Below are 24,803 nucleotides of genomic sequence, written 5' to 3' on the forward strand. Positions count from 1 at the left end.
TGGGGTTCTTCAAGCCTGAGATAACTCCTAACGCTCTCCCTATAGCAGCAGCAGCATCAGCAGCACTTTCCCTGATCTATGTCAGAATGCATCTGTGGCGAGCCGCGGGCGGGGCAGATTTAAATACTCCGGTGACACCTGATCTCCCCAGCCACTCACTGCAGGGGGGTGGTATAGGGCTGGAATGTCACAGGAGGAAGTTGTAATGCCTTCCCTGTCTTTCTATTGGCCAGCAAAGTGCGCTAATGTCTCAGAGAGTAAAGTGAAAGTAACTCGAACACCGCGTGGTGCTCGCCTCGAGTAACGAGCATCTCGAACACGCTAATACTCGAACGAGCATCAAGCTCGGACGAGTACGTTCGCTCATCTCTATTTAAGAAGCAACCAAATAAGGGTGACTACCCACTAGTGTTTTTTTTACTGCGAAATTCGCAGCGTTTTTTTTTTTCTGCAGGGGTCTTTGTGCTATGGGACTTGTAAAGCTAAAATCGCGATTTTGCGGTAGATCGCGATTTTAACATTACAAGTCCCATAAACCCCCTGCAGAAAAAAAAAACACTGCGAATTTCGCAGTGAAAAAAAACGCTAGTGGGTAGTCACCGTAACAATGTACAAATACATTAGGGGACAATACCAGGATTTCTCCCATGACCTGTATATATCCAGGACTTTGGAGTTAACAGGAGAGCATCTGCTGCATCTAGAAGAAAGACGGTTTCATTACCAACACAGAAAGTGGTTCTTTACCATAAGAACAGTGAGACTGTGGAACTCTCTGCCAGAGGACGTAGTGATGGCAAAATCCATAGAGGAGTTTAAGAGGGGACTAGACATCTTTTTAGAGTGCTATGATATTGCAGGATATAGACATTAGGTGACCAGCGGGATTGCTAATATGAGTGTTGGAGTTAGGTAGAACTCAAAACATTAATCGGGGGATTATTCTGACTGTCATTATTGAGTCGGGAAGGAAATTTGTCCTTCAAATCAGCTAAATTGGATCTGCCTCGTTTTGTTTTTTTTGCCCCTTCCTCTGGATCAACAATGGGGGAGAGTGTGTGTGTGGGTGGGGGGGGGGGGTGTATAGAAACAGGCTGAACTAGATGGACATTATCTTTATTCAGCCTAACATGCTATGGTACTATATTAGAGACTACTTAGAGACTCTTCTACAAGGTTTGTACTCTGAGAGACCACTCAGGAAGTTTGCAACGTTTATAGCATTTGCCCCAAGAGACTACTTAGAGATGTTTGTTTTATTTCTAACTTGTTCATGGAGGACAGAGTCCTAAGGGTGCATCCTGAACTCATGGTCTGTGTGCCCCTTTGCATCAGGGGACGATCTCTAAATCCATTGCAAAAAGGCAGTCACCCTAAAGACTTTTAACCTGGACTTAACAGTATAATGTGTAATGTAAGGCCTCCATAGCCAGCTAACTTCGTCTTAGCCCAATGTTTCAGTTCAAAAATACTATATACTTGCAAGTAGTTCAATTCTTTAATATAAATGAGTGGTTGTTGCCACAGGTCGGTAACCTGTCTCATCCTTCGGATCATAGTTAACTCCAAGGACAGCTATGTTTTAAGTAGGGGTGGGGAACTGTAAAAGCTGTACATTGTGGCAATTCAAATACATTAATTTTCGCTGTTACACTCACACTAGTGTTCTTTTTTGCATTGCATATTATATGGGAGTAAAGAAAGAACGCAGCATATATAAACAGCGTTTATACACAATGTCACTAAGTGACAGAATGGGAAATTAAAAAAGATTAAACCAGGAAGCCTGTGCAAGACAGCTTTCGTGAGATACGCAGTGTTTTACCACAAGCTCACATGAGTCTTACAGGTTTTGTCATCCCCACACACTTTTAATTGTTGTAAGTTCTCCTACCACTATAGCTTTAATTGTGTTGTAGTAACCCGGAGGATCCTACAGGGTATACAAATGGTTAATAGGTGCTGCGGACTTCATTATGATCCCTTTGGGGGAAATAGAAGGCATCCTTCAAAGAAAAAAATCTGATTTACCTGAATAATGGGCTAGGAGTAATCTGCCTGGCAACAGTGCTTCTTCTGATTGGTCATCCTCTCCACTGGCGTGGATTTATGTGTGATTGGAGGAAAATGACCACGTGACCAGGGCTGGTGGAATTCCTGGATTAGGCGTTGTCATACAAAGAGCAGGAAAGCTGGCAAGCGGAAGGAAGTGGTCTGGGTGAGTCAGGAGAGGAAGAGGAGAGCACGGGAAGTGAAGAAAAAAAGAGGACAGCAGGAGGACTGCAAAGCGAGGGGCTGGACAGGTGCAGGAGTCAGAAGTCATGATCCGACAGAGTCCAGAGTGAGATCAGAGTATTCTTCAACCCTGCCAGAAGAAACCTGAACCAGGACGAATTCCACGGAAGTTGGAAGGAAATCAGCCACCGCAATCGTGAGTTTAACTTGTTCCTGGTCAGTCAGAAGTCAGCACGCCCATAGGAGAGCTTGCACTATTCCCTCCATTCCTCTGCAAATAATCTCCCCCAACTTCAGCAAGCACCTAACTTAGTCGAGCAGTTCATTCCAACCTTTGGAAGAGGATTAAAGGGGTTGTCCCGCGGCAGCAAGTGGGTATATACACTTCTGTATGGCCATATTAATGCACTTTGTAATGTACATTGTGCATTAATTATGAGCCATACAGAAGTTCTAAAAAGTTTTTCACTTACCTGCTCCGTTGCTGGCGTCCTCGTCTCCATGGTTGCCGTCTAATTTTCGCCGTCTAATGGCCAAATTAGACGCGCTTGCGCAGTCCAGGTCTTCTGCTCTTCTCAATGGGGCTCGGTGTAGCTCCGTGTAGCTCCACCCCGTCACGTGCCGATTCCAGCCAATCAGGAGGCTGGAATCGGCAATGGACCGCACAGAAGCCCTGCGGTCCACGGAGGGAGAAGATGCCGGCGGCCATCTTCAGCCGGTAAGTATGAAGTCACCGGAGCGCGGGGATTCAGGTAAGCGCTGTGCGGATTTTTCTTTAGGTCCCTGCATCGGGGTTGTGTCGCGCCAAACGGGGAGGGGTTGAAAAAAAAAAAAACGTTTCGGCGCAGGACAACCCCTTTAAGGAATTGAGGTATGCTGTTTAATATGCTCAGGAAATTGTTGGAGGATTGACTGCCTGTTGAATTGAAGATTGTGAATATTGTACTTAGTCCGCAAAGTTCAAGTAAACTGTGTGCCTTCCTTTTACTAAAGTTCTGTGGACTTGTCTCTTTATTTCATTATTACTACGCATTCAAAGACACTGTATTGCCTTGTAAGTTCCTTGCAATTAGGTGCAGTCCTCACTTTCCCTAGTGTCCCAATCAGAGTAACAGATAGGAAATTAATCTTGTTTTTTGTCGAAATTACCAATTTTAAACTAATATCATCAGGAGATGCAACCGTCTCATTGATGTCATCTATGAAATGACCATAGGAAGAAAAAATACACAAAAACTCTACACTGTACATGAAGGGAAAGCGGGGTGAACTGAACAGACAGCTTAAGATGCTTTCTGTTTATAGTATTTGCAATTGTCTTCCATGTAATACTAAATTGAGATTAGGGAAATGAGGAAGAAAATGTAGTTTTTTGGTGAAGTGGGGGAGGAGTCATTTCACAAGTTATTGAATTATAATTACCAATGGAAGCCGTTTGGGAAGGAAGAGTAAAATTAGAGAATAAAAAGCAATGAAAGTAATAAATAGAGCAAATGAGTGTTTATTAATGTATTAGCCAATATAGTTTCCACCTAAGGATAAAGAATCATCTAAAATCTTCCATCCTGTAAACTTCTCTTGTTTCGGGATCCTTTACAACTGTTAGAGGAACAATTTCAGCAGTAGAAGACACAGAATGGCTGGAGTCAGGACGACTTTATGGGCACTTATGCCGCCACTGGTGCAGGTAATTGTAGCATTGATTGTTGATCCTCCATTGTTATTGGACTGGCTGCCAAGATCACAGTAGGACCTTGTTGCGCATCCTCGCATGGTTGATGAGAAAAATCCTGCAAAGATACACAAAGCTTTCACGTACCACCATATGACACCTCATAAATGAAGATTATTCAACAAAAACTGGTCTTTTAGACTAGAACAACTGGTCAGAGTACAGCTTCTTCATAAATTATCCTGAAAATAAAAGATTTGCTGTGATTGGCCAGTTTTGTTTTTCTGATAGACATCTTTCATTAATGAGGTTTAGTTAGTATATGTTTTCTACCTCACTTAAAAAGCTATAAAATGTTTGCATGTGAAAACAGAAAATGTTTTTCTTTAATTGGCCATACTAGTAACAGGAACTGGCGCCCAAATGGGCAGTCAAGGACTATTTAGCTTGCTAGTTCAGTGTTGTTAAGAAATCTTATGCAGAGATCCTTTCAATCTTAGGCAAAGGTTCCCTATAAAGTGAAGTAAAAATAAAATAGTTATTGAAACCTTCTGTTGTCTGGAGAAAACACATATTCTCATCCCCTGCACATTGGACAGTATCTGAAGTGTAACACCAGGCAGATTGGTCAGAAACGCAAGATCGGCATATCACTCCATTGGGGTTATGGCTTTTCGTTAGTACTAGAAGAGAGCAGGAGAAAGAAATAAAAAGATGACTTGTCTTCATAGCATATAAACCATAATGTATGAACCTACAAAGAAGGTTCTCCCACTCCTCTCTATGATTAAGCGGTTGCCCCTCTGTTAGAGCCTATTAACATCACAATCAGGACACTTCTTGGTGACCTTCTTTATACAGAAGGAAGAAATCATTGATCTTCCATGCAATATAACGACATAAGAGATCTCCAAAGGCATTCTTGTGACTTCCAACTTGAAATGGATGGGCCTGTTTTTTTCCTTTTGCACGCTAACACTGATCTGTCAGTGTAATTTTTGGAGCTTATAGCTCCAGATGACCCCCCTTGTCCTCTTATTATCCTGCTTTATGTTGTGCACATGAACTGCCTCTGGTAACCCTTGAGGAAGCAACTGTATGCTGGTGATACATGTGGGATCCCCTCCTTTGCTCTGGTAAATTCATTTTGGCTGACCATGCTTTGTGTAGAACATATGCACAAAAAGCACAAGTCCACATCCGGGTGTCTCAGAGAGCCTCACAGCGCTCTTTGCTGACATAAGTAGAACGGGGTTGGGGGGTGGGGAGAATGCTGGAGGGGCATGCAGGACAACTGGACAGTCTGAGTAGGGGCTTTGAGCGGCCTGCCTCCATGGCTTATGGAGGGCCAATTTGCACATAGCTCGGTGCACATTAAAAGTGCAGCCTTTACAAAAATCAGTTAACTGCTTGCTGCATTGGACATATATGCAGTTTATGTGCAATATGCCTGGGAGCGCTATGAGGCCAGTTTAATATGTATAATCTTGATGTCACAATCCCTTTAACACCATTTTGGAGCCTCTGTAAGTAATACTCATACCTAACACAGGAGGAAGTGCGGAACCGGTTAAGGAAGATTAAAATCGATAAATCGCCAGGCCCAGATGGAATACACCCAAGGGTACTAAAGGAACTAAGTGATGTGATAGCTAGGCTGCTATATCTCTTGCCAGTGGGGTGCCACAGGGTTCAGTATTAGGCCCCATTCTGTTCAATATATTTATCAACGACCTGATAGAGGGGCTGCACAGTAAAATATCATTATTTGCAGAAGACACAAAATTATACAATATAATCAATAGAACAGAGGACAAAGTACGGCTACAAACGGATCAAGATAAGCTGGGGCTTGGGCAGAAAAATGGCAAATGAAGTTCAGTGTTGAAAAATGTAAAGTTATGCACATGGGGAGGAGAAACAGATATCACCAATATACACTGAATGGGGTACAGCTAGGGAAAAGTGAGATGGAAAAGACCTGGGGGAACTAGTGGATTGTAGACTAAACTGGAGTAACCAATGCCAGTCAGCTGCTGCAAAAGCTAATAAAGTCTTGGGGTGCATTAAAAGAAGTATAGGGGCGAGTGACGAGAACATTATCCTTCCACTATATAAAGCACTTGTCAGGCCTCACATGGAATACTGCGCACAGTTCTGGTCACCGGTGCTCAGGAAAGATGTTACAGTACTGGAGGGGGTTCAAAGAAGGGCAACTAAACTAATACATGGAATGACGGGACTGGAATACCCAGAGAGGCTATCCAAACTGGGATTATTTACTCTAGAAAAAAGACGGCTAGGGGGTACTCAAATAACTATGTATAAATACATGAGGGGACAATACAAGTATCTCTCCCACGATCTGTTTATACCCCGGACTACGACGGTAACAAGAGGGCATCCGCTACGTCTAGAGGAAAGCAGGTTTCATCACCAACACAGAAAAGGGTTCTTTACTGTAAGAGCAGTTAGACTGTGGAACTCTCTGCCTGAGGAAGTGGTGATGGAAAAATCCATAGAGCAGTTTAAAAGGGGACTTGATGTCTTTCTGGAGGGGAAGGATATTGCAGGATATAAATCTTAGGTTAATTGTTAATCCGGGTATACAGGCAGGTAGGAACTATTAGGGGTTGATCCAGGGATTAGTCTGATTGCCATTAGGGAGTCGGGAAGGAATTTTTACCCCAAAAGGGCTAATTGGCTCCTGCTCTTGGGGTTTTTTGCCTTCCTCTGGATCAGCATCACAGGAGGATAACAGGCTGGACTAGATGGACATTGTCTTCATTCAGCCTTACATACTATACATACCTAAGATATGAGTTATTTGTGTTTTCATATTAGTATTATTTTGCACTTGTGTGTCTATAATAATGTCCATGGGGAGATACGGTTTATGGGAGTCACTGTTTATAGAAGTCTGTTTTTACCCTTATAGTAATATCGTATGATTTTTAAATGTTTTTAATTGGTCTGTGGTTGTTTATATGTGCTGATGATAAAATGTGTTATTATTTTTGGTATTTTTCATTTTTTTCTCTTATAGTTTAATTGTGCCTTCTTGTACCAACTTAGTTGGCGCTAATGACAGTGCTAATGATAGAGTGACATGTCCCCACTGTGGCCAGTGATGAATCAAAATAACGCATGACTGCGGGAATGGACAAACCATTGGCATGGGAGCTGTGGGGATCTTGAAAGGGGAGTACAACATTTTGGGGTATTATAAGTGTGCAGACCTGAGAGATAGTGTGCCACATTACCACAAGCATCAGTAATTATACGGAATAGAAATTCGGCTGTGCTGGTAGACTAGGAGCTGTAAAGCCTATGAAGAATTTACCAAACAACGTTTCTATGTAGATTAAAAAAAGTAGTAATAGACGACTTACATGTGGGAAGAGTGGGAGTACAGTCATCAGTGCTGCAGCATGAAATGCTAAGCCCCATTCGTCTTTCCTTTACGCTCATGGTGCCACTGAAGTTGCATGCAAATAAAGGAGTGCATCCCCTGACTAGTCCTTCAGTCATCACTCCCTCTACAAATAAAATGATTTTCTTATGTAAAGGTCACCATTCCGTTCACAGAGGCATCTGTGCATTTTGCACCTTCAGTATTCATATATATGAACGACGCCAGCTAAATGTAATACAGAACTTACCTTAACTTTCAGCAGTTGCCTATTCTTGGTACTAACAGTTTCCTGCAGGACTTAGAGCGCAACAGAACCCCGCAGGCCGTTCCAGCCATTATCATTCCTGTGCTTTTACGCAGGAACGAGCATCACTGACTGGAAGCGCGGTAGTTAATGGAGGGGGAAGATGGGCCGATATCATTCTGGCCCGCCTCCATTCACAGTAAGCAGGCAGTCATAAGTGAACGACTGCCTGTTTACACGGAACGATACATTGGTCAGTTTTCTGTTTACAGAGACTGAACAACGGATGAGAAGAGGAATTCATTTACACTAAACAATAATCGTTCAGATTCTCACTGGACCGCAAGAATCCGAACAATGATGGTTCTGTGTAAAAGCAAGAATATAGAAGAAAAAAATAGCATAAAAACCATACAAAAACTAAGAACTTGCCATTAGATTACCGGACATAACATGAAAGTAACTGGATGAGGAGGCATGATGAAGCATGGCCGTAACTATAGGAGATGCAGAGGATGCGGTTGCACCTGGGCCCGGGAGCCTTGGGGGGCCCCTAAGGCTACTCTTCTCCATATAGGGAGCCCAGTACTATGGATAAAGCATTGTAGTTGGGGGCCCTGTTACAGATTTTGCAATGGGGCCAGGATCTTCAAGTTACGTCTCTGGGATGAAGATTATATTGAAACTGACGAGGAGACTGAAGCAGATGGTATGGAATAGAAATAACCAGATACATTTTTTCCCTAATGCTACCTCTGCGTCTTCCCTAATCTTTCCCTATTACTGTCCCTAACACCAGATACTCCTGCGTAAGTAGCCCTAAGTTATCCCTACAGGCAACCCCATCTGAAATATTGTCCTTAAAAACAAGAGGGAACTAGGAACCAGATAAGGAGCTAAACAAGCAAGCAGAATAATGAACCAAGGAAGGCAAATACAAAAAACAAGAAATAAACAGGCAAGGACCACAAATCTGGTGTGATCATGATAAAGTGTGCTGCCTGCCCCTGTGAGAGACACCATAGTGGTAGAACACCATCATGTTCCCCACTCCATTTTCTGTAACTTACTTGACACATTCATATTGGGGTACAAGGACTTAGAAGAAGCTATTGTATTTCTGTTATCAGCCAGAAAGCTGAAGTATATTATAGACTTTTCTGCTATTCCTCAAACTCACACTGTTGTAATTAGATAGGGAGAAAGCCCAAGCTTTGTTTCAACCCCCCTGCTTCTTTAAAAGTGAAAGTAGAAGATTCTTCTACTTCCTGGTTTCTTTGTTAAATGTAAAGATAGCTTAAGCGGGACTTATGTCAGGACACAGAGGGAGCAGGATGTGCCTAACAGAGCTCCTGCTAGTATCACCTCCCAGAGACACCGGGACCCTCTAGTGCACCGGAAAAAAAGCAGCTGCGGGGGGCAGACACCACCCCCGCTTGCTAGACGGAAGACCCCCACATCCAAGGGACACCTGGAAAGCCCCCGGCGAACCCCCCGATCCGACCCACGAAGAAAGAGAACCGGGACACGGTCGTGGGGAAAAGAGGGACATAGAGCCCACGAGCCACCGGGATCTTACCTGCCTAGAAGACCTCCGGTAAGACACACCGACCCACTGACGTCCCGAGGCACACCGGAAGCGCACGAGACACCGCGACCTAGGCCGCAACTGAAACCGCGGCCTAGATTTCCGGTCGCGAGGACCGCGACCACCACCAACCGAGCCGCGAGGAAGGGGAAGACCTCGGGGAGCCACAGAGAGGCACAAGAGTCCCTTCGAGGGCGACGAACCCTGCCGGGAAACCACCGGAGAGCCGGAGCCAAACAGCAGTGAAAAACCGCAACCCCGCTCTCCAGCTGAGACAATCCCCGCTCGGTGTCATGCAGAAAACGGAGCCTTGGGAGGCACCCGAACGTCCCGAAAGACATCTGACCTCACTAGAGACCGTCCGGAACATCGCGACCTAGCAGCACCAGAAGCCTCGGCCTAAATTTGCGGCCGCGATGTCTGCGGCAAACTCCGCCCACTACAAGAGGTAAGGGGAGGAGCCGAGAGAAAGGGGAAACCCCACACTGACACAGCAAAGAGGGCCCCAGAACAAAACGGCAGCACAGGAAGCCCAGGTGTCCTAAATAAACATGCATAAATAAAAACTTGGAGAGACAATTACCCCCCTATAAAACCCACCCCAACTATAACAATACCCACACAAAACAAAAAAACACCTAGGAACCAGAAAATTGGGAAAGAGGGAAAGCAAGACAGAACTTACAGAGACACAAACTGGGAATTAACCTAAAGCCATCAGACAAAAAGAAATGAACAAATAGATATCGGACAAAAAGCCACATCCACAGCAAAAAATACAAACCGCAATAAAGCAACAACGACCCGGATACAGGGAAACAACCTTTAGCACAACCAATCCGCACAAAACACCGGACCCCGATAAACCAAAAATGGACAAATATCTAAACGAAAGAAGAAAGAAGAAAACTTCGGATCCAAGATGGTAATAAATCCTTAGTATTCAACACCCTGGAGGAGGAAGCAAGAAGACATTTGCATATGGAGGAAAACGAAGAACAGGGCTGAAAAGCCAGGAAAAAGGAACTGTTTAATTGCTCTATACAATAACCCTACTCTAAATACCGTGGATGTGGCACTTGCCACGCAAAAGACGAATTTAATGTTAAACGTTTATATGTTCATTACTGAGTTCTACATGTTTCTCATGCTATTTTTCTTCTTGACCGATTTGATCTGTAGAAAACGGACCAATAGGAAGATCGGGGGGCCCCACAGGCACGGCGCGACCAACACCCAGTCACACCCATGGCTCGCTGGGACCGAGGGATGTGACAACGACAAAGAGGCAAAGGTAGCGGTAACTACAACCAACACAAACACACTAATATGCCTATAGACACAGAGACAACTGACTATCAAACACCCAGTACGATACAAATACTATCCTGGAATGTAGATGGACTAAACACGCCTATCAAACGAAAAAAAGTACTTACGCACCTGAAAAGATACAAACCGTACATAGTGTTTTTACAAGACACACACTGGAAAAAAGAGGGGAGGGGCGATGTAAGAGCACCATGGATAGAAGCATGCTAGACGGCCTCACACACATCGGCGTCACGAGGAGTAGCCACCCTGATCAGGAAAAATATGCCACACACAATATTACAAAATATAGCCGATCTGCAGGGCGGATATTTAATAACAAGAATAAACATGGACGAACAAATATATGACTTGGTGAACATCTACGCCCCCAACACAAATCAATCAACATTCTACGCCACATTAATAGAGCAGTTACAACCATATCTAAACGATAGAATAATTATGGGAGGAGATTTTAACAGCACACAATACGAAACACCGGACAGAACATGATCATCCACCCAAATGTTATCAACCACATGCATTGAAAGCACTTGCGATATGCCAGTTCTATACCGGCCTCTTTCTTGCGCTGCGATGCGAGATTTTTCTCGTGCTCTCACAGCGCAAGAAAGAAAATATCGCCAGTGGGTGGGAGCCCTTAGAAGTCTCTTTGTTGTTCCTTTTGCAGGAACTAGCCCCTGGGGGTGAAAATGAGAAGTGGCACCTGATGAGAAGGGAGTCTGAGGAGAGGTAAATACCTGTCCCGCTCACAAATGCTCTACTCTATGATGTTGCACTTGAGCCACAGATCAACTCACAAGGCAGGCAGATCACCGCTGAGTATCACTCACTTCTCTGTGACCTCTCATTTAGCGCTTCACATTTTATTTCCATTTCTTCTCCCAGCTCTGCTGCTCCAATCAGCGGTTACTAGGCACTGCCGAGAGTATTGCACCCCTGAAATCCATCTGATGAGGAAAGCACCACAAAATCAAGGCCACGTGCAACAACACAGGGAGTATATCTATCACCACTGAAGGGTTCTCCAACAACTGCGGGAGAAGAATCCCATGAGGTAGAGACAGGGACTTCCCTCCATAACCCACAGAACCAGGGGAGCACTGCATCCCTGCGGGAGATGAGTGGATGATTCCAGGCTTACCCAATTGCTCTTTGTGGAGTTTTACTTCGGAACAGTTAACCTCTCATGCTATTGAGGGTTGGAAGTGAAGTCCTACAGTCTGCCACCTTTAGATATCAGGAAGAATCCTTGAAAGAGCAGAGGCAGCCAAGCAGCAGCTACCTCCTCCAACCTGTCTTATATACAAGAAACTGGAACTGAGGAGGTGAAGGGAGTGCCCGTCTTTAAAGAGATCTAGCAGGTTCCCGTTTCTTGTCTGGATGTCAGTGGGTCTCCCATTGGTGCTGTTATGTACGTAAGGGAAATATAATTTCCTTGCCTGCAAGAATCCTGGAGAAAGGACTAATAAGAAACTAAAATATAGTCTGTTTTTGCAGCGCTATTCGACATCACTGTGCATAGGAGAATTAGGGGAATGTATTATTGGTGTAAATATTATAGATTGAACCAAATACTTAAAAAAAGAACAATCAGAGAGAAAATGTGTTCTTCCCTCTGTTTATGCCAATTTCTCAAAATGGGTAACCTACAGAACAAAAAAGATATCCACTCCAGTTTAGAAGAATTAGAAAGTGCTAAGTGTCCTGCCAAAAACAAAAAACTGAAATAAAAATTTTTTTTATATTAAATTATATTATATATTGATATAGAGAAGGAAATTTATATTCGTTTGAGTAGAACAAGAAACTCCATTAAAAGTTCTATATGAAATTTGACATTCCAGTATGTAAAATTTTGCTCCACCCATCAAGACACAAAATAGCTCTGGTCATGAAAGGGTCAGGCTAGTTTCACACGGGCAATTGCAATTTTGTCACGAGAAAATCACATCTGTGAACTCGCGATTTTTGAGTATCAGCGATGCTTTTTTTTAGCATAATCTCGTATTGCATCGCTATTGCCTGCGATAAGATTGCATGATAATTTATCGCAAAAGTCAACATTGCAATGGACATTTGTTGCGTTGCAATGCGATAAAAAGACACCTCCATAGAAAAACATGGGAGATTAAAAAAATAAATAAATAAAAATCGCACATCGCAAAAAAATAAAGCATGCTGCAATGTTTTGTTTTCTCAACATCGTATCAGTAAACACATCGCTAATGGGAAAGAAATCATTGTAAATAATTGGTTTCCTAATCTGCTTTTTTACTGACTATCGCAGCAGGCGAAAATCGCAAGATTTTCATCCGTGTGAAACCACCTTAAGTTATAGAACTCACCCGTAAAGACTTGGTTGTATATTGATCCACATACAGATCCTGAAGAACAAGTTGTGCTGATGCCGGAGCAGATCGAGGAAGACATAGATGTACACTCTGTACATGAGAGAGCGGAACCTAGAGAGATGTCACACAGCACACAATCAGCACAATTATCACTTATTACACTCTGGTTCACCAAGACTTTTTTTCTGCTGCCAAGTCACGGAGATCAGCGGCATCGGAGACAGAAGTTAAAGAGCTCATTTCCCAGTATGAACAGGAGGAGATGTAACAGCGGTCATACAGAGATTTACACTGCTGTAGTGGAAGTATTAATATGTCTTATTACCACCACAATTTCTGCTATTTATTATTTCTGTCATTATTAAGGGTCCATGCACACCGGCAATATTTCTGTCCGGTTTTCAGATCCAAACCTCAGACAGAAATATCACCCATTCACTTGAGTGGGTGCATGCACAAGGGCTTTTTCTGCTCTGAATAATAGTACGAGTAAAAAAAAAACTTGCAGCGTCCTATTATTGTCTGATTTTTAGATGAGAATAGCACGTGTCAGGGCTCCTGCACACCTGCTTTTTTTCATGCGATTGTCAATAGCATTTTCAAATATTAAAAATGCTTTGCAAGTTGTTGCGTTTTTAACTTTAGAAAGTCCCATTGTCAATCCCATGAAAAAAAAAAGCAGCGATATCACGTGAAAAAAAAGCCAGCTATAACACGTGAAAAAAAAAAAAGCAAGTGTGCAGGAGCCCTCAATGTGTTGTGTCCCACACATCAGACAACACAAGGACGAGATGCCCAGAGTTGAGACAAAGAAGCTTATGTGCGGTTTTAACATCAGTGTGCATGTACCCTAAGGCCTCAGTCAGATGGGCGCTTTTATGTGTGTATGTTTTGTGCGTTTGCGATCCGCATCTATATTGAAGCAATGCTTCTTCATGGCAGCAGTCTAATGTCCGGATTTTACATGCGCATAAAATTCGCACCTACAAAAGATAGAACATATGGGTGGCAATGGACTTGGTCACTTGTTTTTTTCATTTTACGCACGCAGTGCGATCTTTTTTACGCGCAAATAAACGCTTGCCTGACTGAGCCCTAAGGGCGTATTTACACTTCCATTAAGCCTGTCAGTTATAATTCCGTCTCTTTGTTCCATTTTTTGGAGCTGACATATTGAATTAAAAAGGAAACATTTCTGTATTTTTTCTCCATTGATTTTAATAGTTTTTTTCTACACACAGGCTGTAAGAACAGTGACCTACACCAACACAATCCATAGACGGCTGAAGGGAAAAGAGAGAAGGGGAAGGCAGGGATATAGGCTCACACACCAAACAACAACCACCACAAAGACAACACCAACAGGCGATCACCAGACAGCAAAATACTTATCTTATGTACTAACACAACAAGTAGATGGAATATAAATAGAGATGAGCGAGCATTTTGGTGCTCGCTGCTCGAGTCGAACTTTCCGCGATGCTCGAGGGTTCGTTTCGAGTAACGAACCCCATTGAAGTCAATGGGCGACTCGAGCATTTTTGTATATCGCCGATGCTCTCTAAGGTTTTCATTGGTGAAAATCTGCAAAACCCAAGAAAGTGATGGAAACGACACAGATACGGATAGGACAGGCGAGGGGCAACATGCTGGGCTGCATTTCAGGTTCCCAGGTCCCACTATTAAGCCACAATAGCGGCAAGAGTGGGGCCCCCCCAATAATTTTTACTTCGGACAAACCCTTATTAGTAAGCCACACCTTAGCTAAGCACAAACACTGCCTGCGGGACACACCCCTGCCTCTTCTCCTGGGTTACATGCTGCCCAACCCCCCCACACGACTCAGTGTACACAGCGCACACCAAAGTGTCCCTGCGCAGCCTTCAGCTGCCCTCATGCCACACGCTGGCCTCACAGCCATCTACTCCCGCAGCAGCCGGCTGCAATTCACCTGGACCAGGAACTCGTCCTATACCCACACCCTCACTTGGGACTCCGCGTCCTCGACCGCGACTGAGTCCACGTCCTCTGCCCCTACCCCTACCCCTCAGCATGCTGGATTAAGAATAGGGCAGAGACAGAGTGGTATAAAAATGTTTGTGAATTATTGCCGAGCAGTTGGTGGCTGCCAGCGGTAATATAATGCGAAAATGAAGCCAGAGATAAATTATAAGGAAGGCTGCACTTAGGCCTTGCTGTGAACTATGCAGTTTGGATGGACGTGAAGTCCCACAGGCCACGCAGGCTAATGCACTGGGTCACCGGTAGCCGTAAAAAGGATTTTTTTTAAAAATCTCCTTATTTTTCTATGCAATGCCGGCTGAGGCTAGGCAGTGTGTATTGCACTTTCAATCTATGGGCGTCAGGCAGACCGTGCACTAATGAGACAGCACACGTATAACACAGAGAGTTGTAGAAAATGTGTGGTTTCTTGGCGTACACTTAGAGGCAGACTGAACTGACGCAACGCAAAGTGCGGACAGAAAAATGTTTAAATGAAGGCTGCCTGCAGGTTCTGCTGTGCAATACAGAGGTACTACAACTCCCAGCAACCACGGAGTTAAATGCACACGGTCACAGGTTGCCCTAAGAAGAACCGTTGGGGTTCTTGTAGACAGGATTCTACAGTACCACTGTCCCTGCCTGACCAATACTGCCCCTATACTCAAGTACAGACTGCAGCCTGAGAACGCTACAGCCTGCACGCCCGATATACATAAAAAATAAAAAAAAGTGCAAAACTGCTCACAGCAGCCACAACAGTAATGCACTAGGTGAGATGTGGTCCTAAGAAGGACCGTTGTGGTTCTTGAAGATGCTAACACTGTCCCTATAGCAGCAGCAGCATCAGCAGCACTTTCCCTGATCTCTCTTAGCCTGTGTCTGTGTCGAGCCACGGGCGTGGCAGATTTAAATACTCGGGGGTCACTTGATCTCGCCAGCCACTCACTGTAGGGGGGTGGGATAGGGCTGGAACGTCACAGGAGGAAGTTGTAATGCCTACCCTGTGTTTCTATTGGCCAGAAAAGGGCGCAAATTTCTCAGGGAAGGAAATGTAATTGAGTCGAGTGCCGCGTGGTGCTCGTCTCGAGTAACGAGCATCTCGAACACCCTAATGCTCGTACGAGCATCAAGCTCGCTCATCTCTAAATATAAATAAGTATGAGATATTAGTATTTTGGCCAAAGTACCTTAAAGGGGTTGTCTCGAGGCAAGGGTGTAATTTTTTTATTGCCCAGTCCCCCTTCTTAAGCATACATTACTATGCACACGTGTAAATGGGTTTTAAAGCTGGTTTCTACTCACAGTTCTTGTGTTTCAGCAACTTATAAAACATTTCCCAAAGATGGCCGCCGGTTCTTTTCTCAAGGTGCACCACGGGTTTCTCCCATGGTGCACCGCGCTTGCTGTAGCCCGACGTGCGCGCTCCCGAGACGCTACCAGCTGTGTCTCCCTGACAACCAGACGCCCCGCAGCCGCCGACCGGACACACCGCGGCCGCCGACCAGACCCCACAGCCATCGACCGGGCCTCGGGATTGAAGGCGGCCGACCACGGCACACGCTCTTGGGCCACAGTCACCCACTGCCAGGCAGCAGGTAACCGGCGCTAGGCCCCGGCTCCCCCGTGCTAGGCCCCGGCTCCCCTGCGCTAGGCCCCTGGCCCCAGCGGCAGTCCCCTCGCGACAGCTGTAGGCCCTGGGCCACAGCGGTAGGCCCCGGGGCCCAGGCCGGTTAGTCACTCGTCACCCCCGACCCATCACTTACCTGGGTGGCTGGGCGGCTTCTCGGCACTGCTGGGCGGCTCAAGTTTCTGCACCTTCCTCTAAGAGAGGATGGTAGCAGAATGGCAACTCCAGAGCGCTCCAGAGAAGTTAAAGCTCGTCTGCGCATGCGCAGAAGAGCTGTAGCGGTGAGCACGCTGAAGCGGCTCGTGCTCAGAGCAGAAGACCGGACTGCGCAAGCACGTCTAAAAAAGCAAGCCGCCAGCGAAATTAGACGGAACCATGGAGACGTCGACGCTAGCAACGGAGCAGGTAAGTGAATAACTTCTGTATGGCTCATATTTAATGCACGATGTACATTACAAAGTGCATTAATATGGCCATACAGAAGTGTATAACCCCACTTGCTTTCGCGAGACAACCCCTTTTAAGGGTCATCGTTGTCTTACGAGTCCCTAATCTAACAAGCCAAATCACAAGAAAGGGAATCCTGCCTACAAGTGGGCGATCCTCCGGATAAGAATGGCCCTATACTGCAACATTAAGAACATCTGTTTAGCCCTTGATAGTAATACACAGGAACATCAGACAAGGACATAACACACAACAGGCATCTGCTCACCTGCTACATAGGACATAAAACACAGCAGGAGTCCACAAACCAACAGATAGAGGGATCACCACACAGGAAATCAAATAATGCATACAGGCAGACACTGAACAAGACATTCTTCACACCAGGTGTCTGCACACCAACAGACATCCTCTCACCTACGAACAGCTGGGGTTACACCAAACAGAACAGCATGCCAACATACATACATTCACCAGGGTTCTGCAAGGAGATCAGAAATGGATAATGACCTTCTAGCAAGAGGATCTGATACTTATATATACAGATGCATGGGTATTGGCTGGCTGGAGAAATCCACACCGTCAGCCAGCCAAGCCAACCACATACCTGCAGTAGTGTGATGCTGGAACCCACATAACTGCAAGTCCCAGGAGCCCAATGTGTATGTGGTTTTTTTTAAATGGAAGGCTTTCAGTTTTCTTCCTTTCTGTTAGCAAAGCTTTTTGTTCCATTAAAAAATAGAAACCTGATGAAATGGAAGCGGACTGAAAGCTTTCCGTTTGATTTCAGTTTTTTTTTTAACACATTGAAATCACCAGGAAAAAAAACTGAAATGTTTGTTTCCAATTTAATTTAATTTATCTGTTCTAAAAATGATGTAATTATAACTGAAAGTCTTAACAGCTGTGTGATTGAGAAATCCATAGACACAAAGCAAAGACAAAGACCTACTTGTTGCTGAAAGAGCTGAGACGAGGCTCAGAATTCCAATCAGAGAAGTCATCATTAAGCTCAGGTGTTCTTAAGTAATGGAAACTTTGGGTGACCTTCTTGATTTATCTGTTTTTGGCGGGGCGGGACGCAGGAGGAGCTTTTTAGCTTCCAAGAAATTAATACCTGGTCACCAAGAGCAGAAAGTTACAGGTGACCTCCCATCCCCCCTTTTTCTTTATAATAAAGGGAATGTATCTTCAGAAAATTCTCATATCGGGTTTCTATTATACAAATGAAATCTTTAAGACATTTAAGGGTCCTTTGCACAGGACAACCTGTCCAGTGCCGACAATTGGCAGGTCATTGCAGCAATAACTAATACTTTGCTGTTACAGAGGAGAGTTCATCACTCACTGAATGAAAGTGGTGCTGGAGGGGGATCGTTTCATTCACAGTAAACAGGCAGTCATTTATAGATGAATGACTACCTGTTTACACTGGCCAATTCAGTGTAAACAGGCAGAGCGAGAAGTGAATGAATAGTTGTTCGTCATTCAGTCAGGAGGGGTTTTATTAGTACAGCAGCTACTTGTTAGGGCTGGCCAGGGCAGATGGAATTGGGATCCCTAAGCCAACCCTCTCCCGTGTCCCTACCTACTTGCCCCCCTGGGCTAAGCCTCAGGGCGACAACTGGGCGACAGTCACTGTGCTGCACTAGTGTCAAGGACCCCAGGAATGAGGGTCTGGGGGGCCGACAGGTGGGAACCGCGGGCCGACGAAGAACCGATGCGCAAACCAGAGAATAGTCAGAAAAATGGCCGGGTCAAAACCAATGGTCACAAGCAAAGGTACTGGAGGGAGAAGCAGAAGCAGATTCAGAGCAAGCCAAGGTCAAACCAAAAAACACGATCGAGGTACAAAGGGGCAAGGCAGAGGTCCTAACACTAATGTGAGGTCTAAGAGTGCGGGTGTAGTCAGAACAAGTCCAAAACAAACACTGGCACAGGAGTTTGGGCCAGCAGGGTTTAAATGCAGACCTACCCCACCCAGTGGGGCAGGAACGAGTCACCTGATGACTGGAGGGAGTTATAAAAGCCCCTCCCTCCGGCGGCGCCCACTCACCCGAGCACCGCGCAGCTGACCAGCGGGCCGGCGTGCCAGTACAGGGTGTGACTCGCGCCGCCAGCCGCCGCAACCAACCATGAGAATGGGGGAACACTAGCCGCTAGCCCAAGTCCCAGCCCCGCCGGGATGAGCAGCCGACACTGACCAGACACCGGTATCCCCAGTGGTAGCCCTCTTACTAACACTACTGTGGTGATCACTGTTACTACGGGTGCCGATATAGCGGACACTATTAGTAATAGTGTTCCCTATATCAGCCCCAGTTGTAATAGTATTATCATTGAGGTCACTGTGGGGGTCACTATTACTACTGAGGGCCACTATGGGTGCAGCGTCCGAGGAGCGGGGCAGACTATATAAAATAGCGAAACCCACAAGGGGATTACCTTAGTTCTTCTTGTCACGCATGACGCCACCGTTCCTTCCTACCCTGGTGATCTCTCCGGGGAATAAATACGTGTCACCACACAGGGTAGAATTTAAAAGGCCAAACCGGGAACAAGTCAATAAAGCCGTTTACTGAGCAAAATGAATAAACACTTCTATATCAGTCCACTTTACATCCACCGGCAAAAGAGTGAAGCTTCAGAACACAGGAAGCGTCAGGGAGGAAACACAGGAGAAACAGGGTGACTTACACAGACCTAGTTATCTGTGGTTCCCTGGTCCCAGACACCGACTCTTGAGAGACTTCACCAACACTCTACCGGTCCACTCTCACGGATCTTGGAACCTTTTCACCTCACACCGCACGGTGAAAAAATTCCACTTGTACTGTGGAGAAGAAGGGGTTTGCGGCATTAAAGTAGTATCTGCTCAGCCTCCTCCATCTCTTCTTGTACTCAGACTAAAGGTGTCTAAATACAGGCCAAGCTCTCTTTCTCTCTCCAAGGAAACTGCCAAAAAGCTCCTCTCATACACCTTGCACCCACATATATAAAACAAGGTCACATGACATACAAATAGATACTTTCCTAGACTAAAACCCAGACCGTAACTCATTCAGTGCTGCAAAGGTACAATAAACATCATATTCATACACTTAGAGGACAGTGGAAAAACCCAGAAACACATGACTACATAGACCATCCAGAAACTTCCAGAACACATGTGCACATTAATTTCTGTACACTACAGCTCCCCCTACTTAAGAAAAAAGCCAACCCCGGTGATACTTTAAAATAGAGTGTATATTCTGGAATGGGAATTACTCAGTGTGCTACCTGTTAACACTTTGAGGATCACGACTCAATCATGAAGTGTGCAAGGCAGAACCTTAAACACAATCTCCCCTTTTGGTTGCTATACAAAACTTAACCCATCTAAGTGTACTTCAAACTACTTGAGATGTCACTTTCTATATGCAGTGTAATTCTATGACAGGATGTAAGAAATATTGGTATGGCTATACCGTTTTGAGAAAAGTTGTTAGGCTGGACGGAATCCAAGTTGCACTAACAGAAGCCACGGGGCACTTACATAACTCTTCTCCCCAAAAATAAAAGTGAAAGATACTTCACTGTGACTACATGTAAAATAGAAGAGGGTGATTGGCATGCTAGAGAAATGAAGGGTAAGTGGAATGACCATCACTTCCCACAGATCTCGTGCGGGGTGGTAACCTAAGGTATATACCCCCAGCTGAGTTTGACTGTGGAGAAAAAATTGTTAGGAGAATTTACTAGTTTATCAATGAAAAGACAATCCGAGATCTCGTTCAGAAAGTCTGGAGCCAGGAGAAGTACAAATCGCACCAGCCTTGTTGCAGAATCAAATGACTTCTAATTTATTCTAAGGTGCATGCGGTTTATATACCATAAATGACATAATACGAAAAGTATCTACCTCCAAGATTAATAATAATACATGATAGCGTACAACTAAAATGGTTAACATAAGTTACACCTTTTAAGGTGTAACTATAACATACAATTAAACCGTTATGAATTCAGTGAAAGGGAATGCAGGGGTGGTGGTCTGGGAGACTCTTATCTTCTCTCTACCACATACTGCTATAGAAAATGTTTTGTTTAGCCTCTTCACTACTTATACTAGCATCATGCTATATCTTTCTAGTCCACAACCTAATAGAAAAGCAGTTAACTAATACATTGATCTACAATTTTCTTAACATTCCCCACTATTGATCAATAAATCAACACAGAATCTTAGTAAGACTAGGTCTCAAATCTATATCTATATATATAAAATTGAATGTATGTCTGTGTGCGTGTCTGTTTGTCCTTTATGCGCTACTACACCATTCATCCGATCGCCATGAAACTTTGGGAAGTTGTTGAGTACACTCCTGGGAAGATTATAGGCATAGTACAAATATCCTACGATAAATGGCGCGCGCGCGAGGGTCGTCGAAAGTTACCCCCCCCACACGTAGATCGAATAAGTAAGCCACCTGCTATTGTGATGTCATCACTGATGTCATCAACATCGGACGCCCTTGAACATGCCCCAACATGTTCTATAAAGCTGCATTGTGATGTCATTAAGGCTCTATTATGACACGTACAGCTTGGAACCACTAGAGCACGCCAGCCAATTACCATTGGAGTTGGAAGTGGGTAAACAAGTACTAGGATATCTTCCTAAGAAGCCACAGCAGCCGGATAAATTGTATGTTCCACCCAACGGCTATTTTATTCAGCCCGCAAGGGGGAAGCAGCGGCCTACAAAATCTCATTCAGGTAGGTAGGTTCAGTTCTTGGAGGTTTGGGAATGCTTATGGGCAAGGCCTTATGTCTCATCCCAACTCGATTATTCAATTCTAAGCGCAAAAGAATTAGCGTCCAAATTTTATGTACGGAATTTAATTCTCTCACTTCCCAATGTCATAGAAACTTGAAATTTGGCACGAGCATTGATTATGTCATAAATGGGAAAAGCTAATGGGTCCCAACTCCATTATTCAATTCAAAGCGCCAAAGAATTAGCGTTCAAATTTTACGTACGGAATCTAATTCTCTCATTTCCTGATGTCATAGATAGATAGACAGACAGATAGATAGACTGTATGCAATAACCCAGATAGATAGATAGACAGACAGATAGATAGACTGTATGCAATAACCCAGATAGATAGATAGACAGACAGACTGTATGCAATAACCCAGATAGATAGATAGACAGACAGACAGATAGATAGACTGTATGCAATAACCCAGATAGATAGATAGACAGACAGATAGATAGACTGTATGCAATAACCCAGATAGATAGATAGACAGACAGATAGATAGACTGTATGCAATAACCCAGATAGATAGATAGACAGACAGATAGACAGACTGTATGCAATAACCCAGATAGACAGATAGACAGACAGATAGATAGACTGTATGCAATAACACAGATAGACAGATAGATAGACTGTATGCAATAACCCAGATAGACAGACAGATAGATAGACTGTATGCAATAACCCAGATAGACAGACAGACAGACAGATAGACTGTATGCAATGACACGTACAGCTTGGAACCATAAATACTAGAGCACGCCAGCCATTTACAGTCAGTCTCCATTGGAGTTGGAAGTGGGCAAACATGTACTAGGCTATCTTCCCAAGAAGCCACAGCAGCCGGATAAATTGGATGTTCCACACAACGGCTATTTTATTCAGCCTGCAAGGGGGAAGCAGCGGCCTACAAAATCTCATTGGTCGCTGCTGCCGTCATTTTTAAAAAAAGGTACGCTCAGTTCTTTCATGGAGAACAATGTTTAGTGGAGAACTCGCTTATTGGATACAATGTTGCGAGCTGGGGAAAACCCCTAGAATAATCCACGGCACGCAGGCAGACAAGCAAAGTGTAAATAACTGGATTGGATAGCTATGTCTGTCTGTCTTCGCAGCAACGAATGTATGTATGTCTGTCTTCGCAGCAACGCGCGACGGGTACGCTAGTCTATATATATAAAATTGAATGTATGTCTGTGTGCGTGTCTGTTTGTCCTTTATGCGCTACTACACCATTCATCCGATCGCCATGAAACTTTGGTAAGTTGTTGAGTACACTCCTGGGAAGATTATAGGCATAGTACAAATATCCTACGATAAATGGCGCGCGCGCGAGGGTCGTCGAAAGTTACCACCCCCCCCCCACGTAGATCGAATAAGTAAGCCACCTGCTATTGTGATGTCATCACTGATGTCATCAACATCGGACGCCCTTGAACATGCCCCAACATGTTCTATAAAGCTGCATTGTGATGTCATTAAGGCTCTATTATGACACGTACAGCTTGGAACCACTAGAGCACGCTAGCCAATTACCATTGGAGTTGGAAGTGGGTAAACAAGTACTAGGATATCTTCCTAAGAAGCCACAGCAGCCGGATAAATTGTATGTTCCACCCAACGGCTATTTTATTCAGCCCGCAAGGGGGAAGCAGCGGCCTACAAAATCTCATTCAGGTAGGTAGGTTCAGTTCTTGGAGGTTTGGGAATGCTTATGGGCAAGGCCTTATGTCTCATCCCAACTCGATTATTCAATTCTAAGCGCAAAAGAATTAGCGTCCAAATTTTATGTACGGAATTTAATTCTCTCACTTCCCAATGTCATAGAAACTTGAAATTTGGCACGAGCATTGATTATGTCATAAATGGGAAAAGCTAATGGGTCCCAACTCCATTATTCAATTCAAAGCGCCAAAGAATTAGCGTTCAAATTTTACGTACGGAATCTAATTCTCTCATTTCCTGATGTCATAGATAGATAGACAGACAGATAGATAGACTGTATGCAATAACCCAGATAGATAGATAGACAGACAGATAGATAGACTGTATGCAATAACCCAGATAGATAGATAGACAGACAGACTGTATGCAATAACCCAGATAGATAGATAGACAGACAGACAGATAGATAGACTGTATGCAATAACCCAGAAAGATAGATAGACAGACAGATAGATAGACTGTATGCAATAACCCAGATAGATAGATAGACAGACAGATAGATAGACTGTATGCAATAACCCAGATAGATAGATAGACAGACAGATAGACAGACTGTATGCAATAACCCAGATAGACAGACAGATAGATAGACTGTATGCAATAACCCAGATAGACAGACAGATAGATAGACTGTATGCAATAACCCAGATAGACAGACAGATAGATAGACTGTATGCAATAACCCAGATAGACAGACAGACAGACAGATAGACTGTATGCAATGACACGTACAGCTTGGAACCATAAATACTAGAGCATGCCAGCCATTTACAGTCAGTCTCCATTGGAGTTGGAAGTGGGCAAACATGTACTAGGCTATCTTCCCAAGAAGCCACAGCAGCCGGATAAATTGGATGTTCCACACAACGGCTATTTTATTCAGCCTGCAAGGGGGAAGCAGCGGCCTACAAAATCTCATTGGTCGCTGCTGCCGTCATTTTTAAAAAAGGTACGCTCAGTTCTTTCATGGAGAACAATGTTTAGTGGAGAACTCGCTTATTGGATACAATGTTGCGAGCTGGGGAAAACCCCTAGAATAATCCACGGCACGCAGGCAGACAAGCAAAGTGTAAATAACTGGATTGGATAGTTATGTCTGTCTGTCTTCGCAGCAACGAATGTATGTATGTCTGTCTTCGCAGCAACGCGCGACGGGTACGCTAGTATATATATAAAATTGAATGTATGCGTGTGTGTGTGTGTGTGTCTGTCTGTGTGTCTGTTTGTCCTTTATGCGCTACTACACCATTCATCCGATCGCCATAAAACTTTGGGAAGTTGCTGAGTGCACTCCTGGGAAGATTATAGGCATAGTACTACTATCCTACGATAATTGGCGCGCATAC

General features: G+C 44.3%; 1 protein-coding gene across 1 annotated transcript; it reads right to left on the reverse strand.

Annotated features, from left to right (window-relative positions):
- Nucleotides 1-3,781: 3,781 nt before the first annotated feature.
- Nucleotides 3,782-17,932, reverse strand: LOC136572044 (urokinase plasminogen activator surface receptor-like). Its single transcript, XM_066572662.1, has 5 exons — nt 17,874-17,932; nt 12,838-12,954; nt 7,300-7,446; nt 4,456-4,590; nt 3,782-4,025 (listed from the first exon to the last, which is right to left on the reverse strand). Exons 1-5 carry the CDS (start codon nt 17,926-17,928, stop codon nt 3,838-3,840), a joined length of 642 nt encoding a protein of 213 aa, XP_066428759.1. The 5' UTR covers nt 17,929-17,932; the 3' UTR covers nt 3,782-3,837.
- Nucleotides 17,933-24,803: the final 6,871 nt, after the last annotated feature.

This window comes from Eleutherodactylus coqui, chromosome 6 (genome assembly GCF_035609145.1).
Source record: "Eleutherodactylus coqui strain aEleCoq1 chromosome 6, aEleCoq1.hap1, whole genome shotgun sequence".
Classification (NCBI taxonomy): domain Eukaryota; kingdom Metazoa; phylum Chordata; class Amphibia; order Anura; family Eleutherodactylidae; genus Eleutherodactylus; species Eleutherodactylus coqui.

Excerpts from the sequence above, each read along its gene's own strand:
- LOC136572044 (XM_066572662.1), bottom strand. The coding sequence starts at position 17,928 with ATGATGACTTCTCTGATTGGAATTCTGAGCCTCGTCTCAGCTCTTTCA. Across the intron at positions 7,447-12,837 it reads ATACAACCAAGTCTTTACGG|AGGGAGTGATGACTGAAGGA; the intron begins GTGAGTTCTATA and ends TTTTATTTGTAG. Across the intron at positions 4,026-4,455 it reads TTTTCTCCAGACAACAGAAG|GATTTTTCTCATCAACCATG; the intron begins GTTTCAATAACT and ends GTATCTTTGCAG.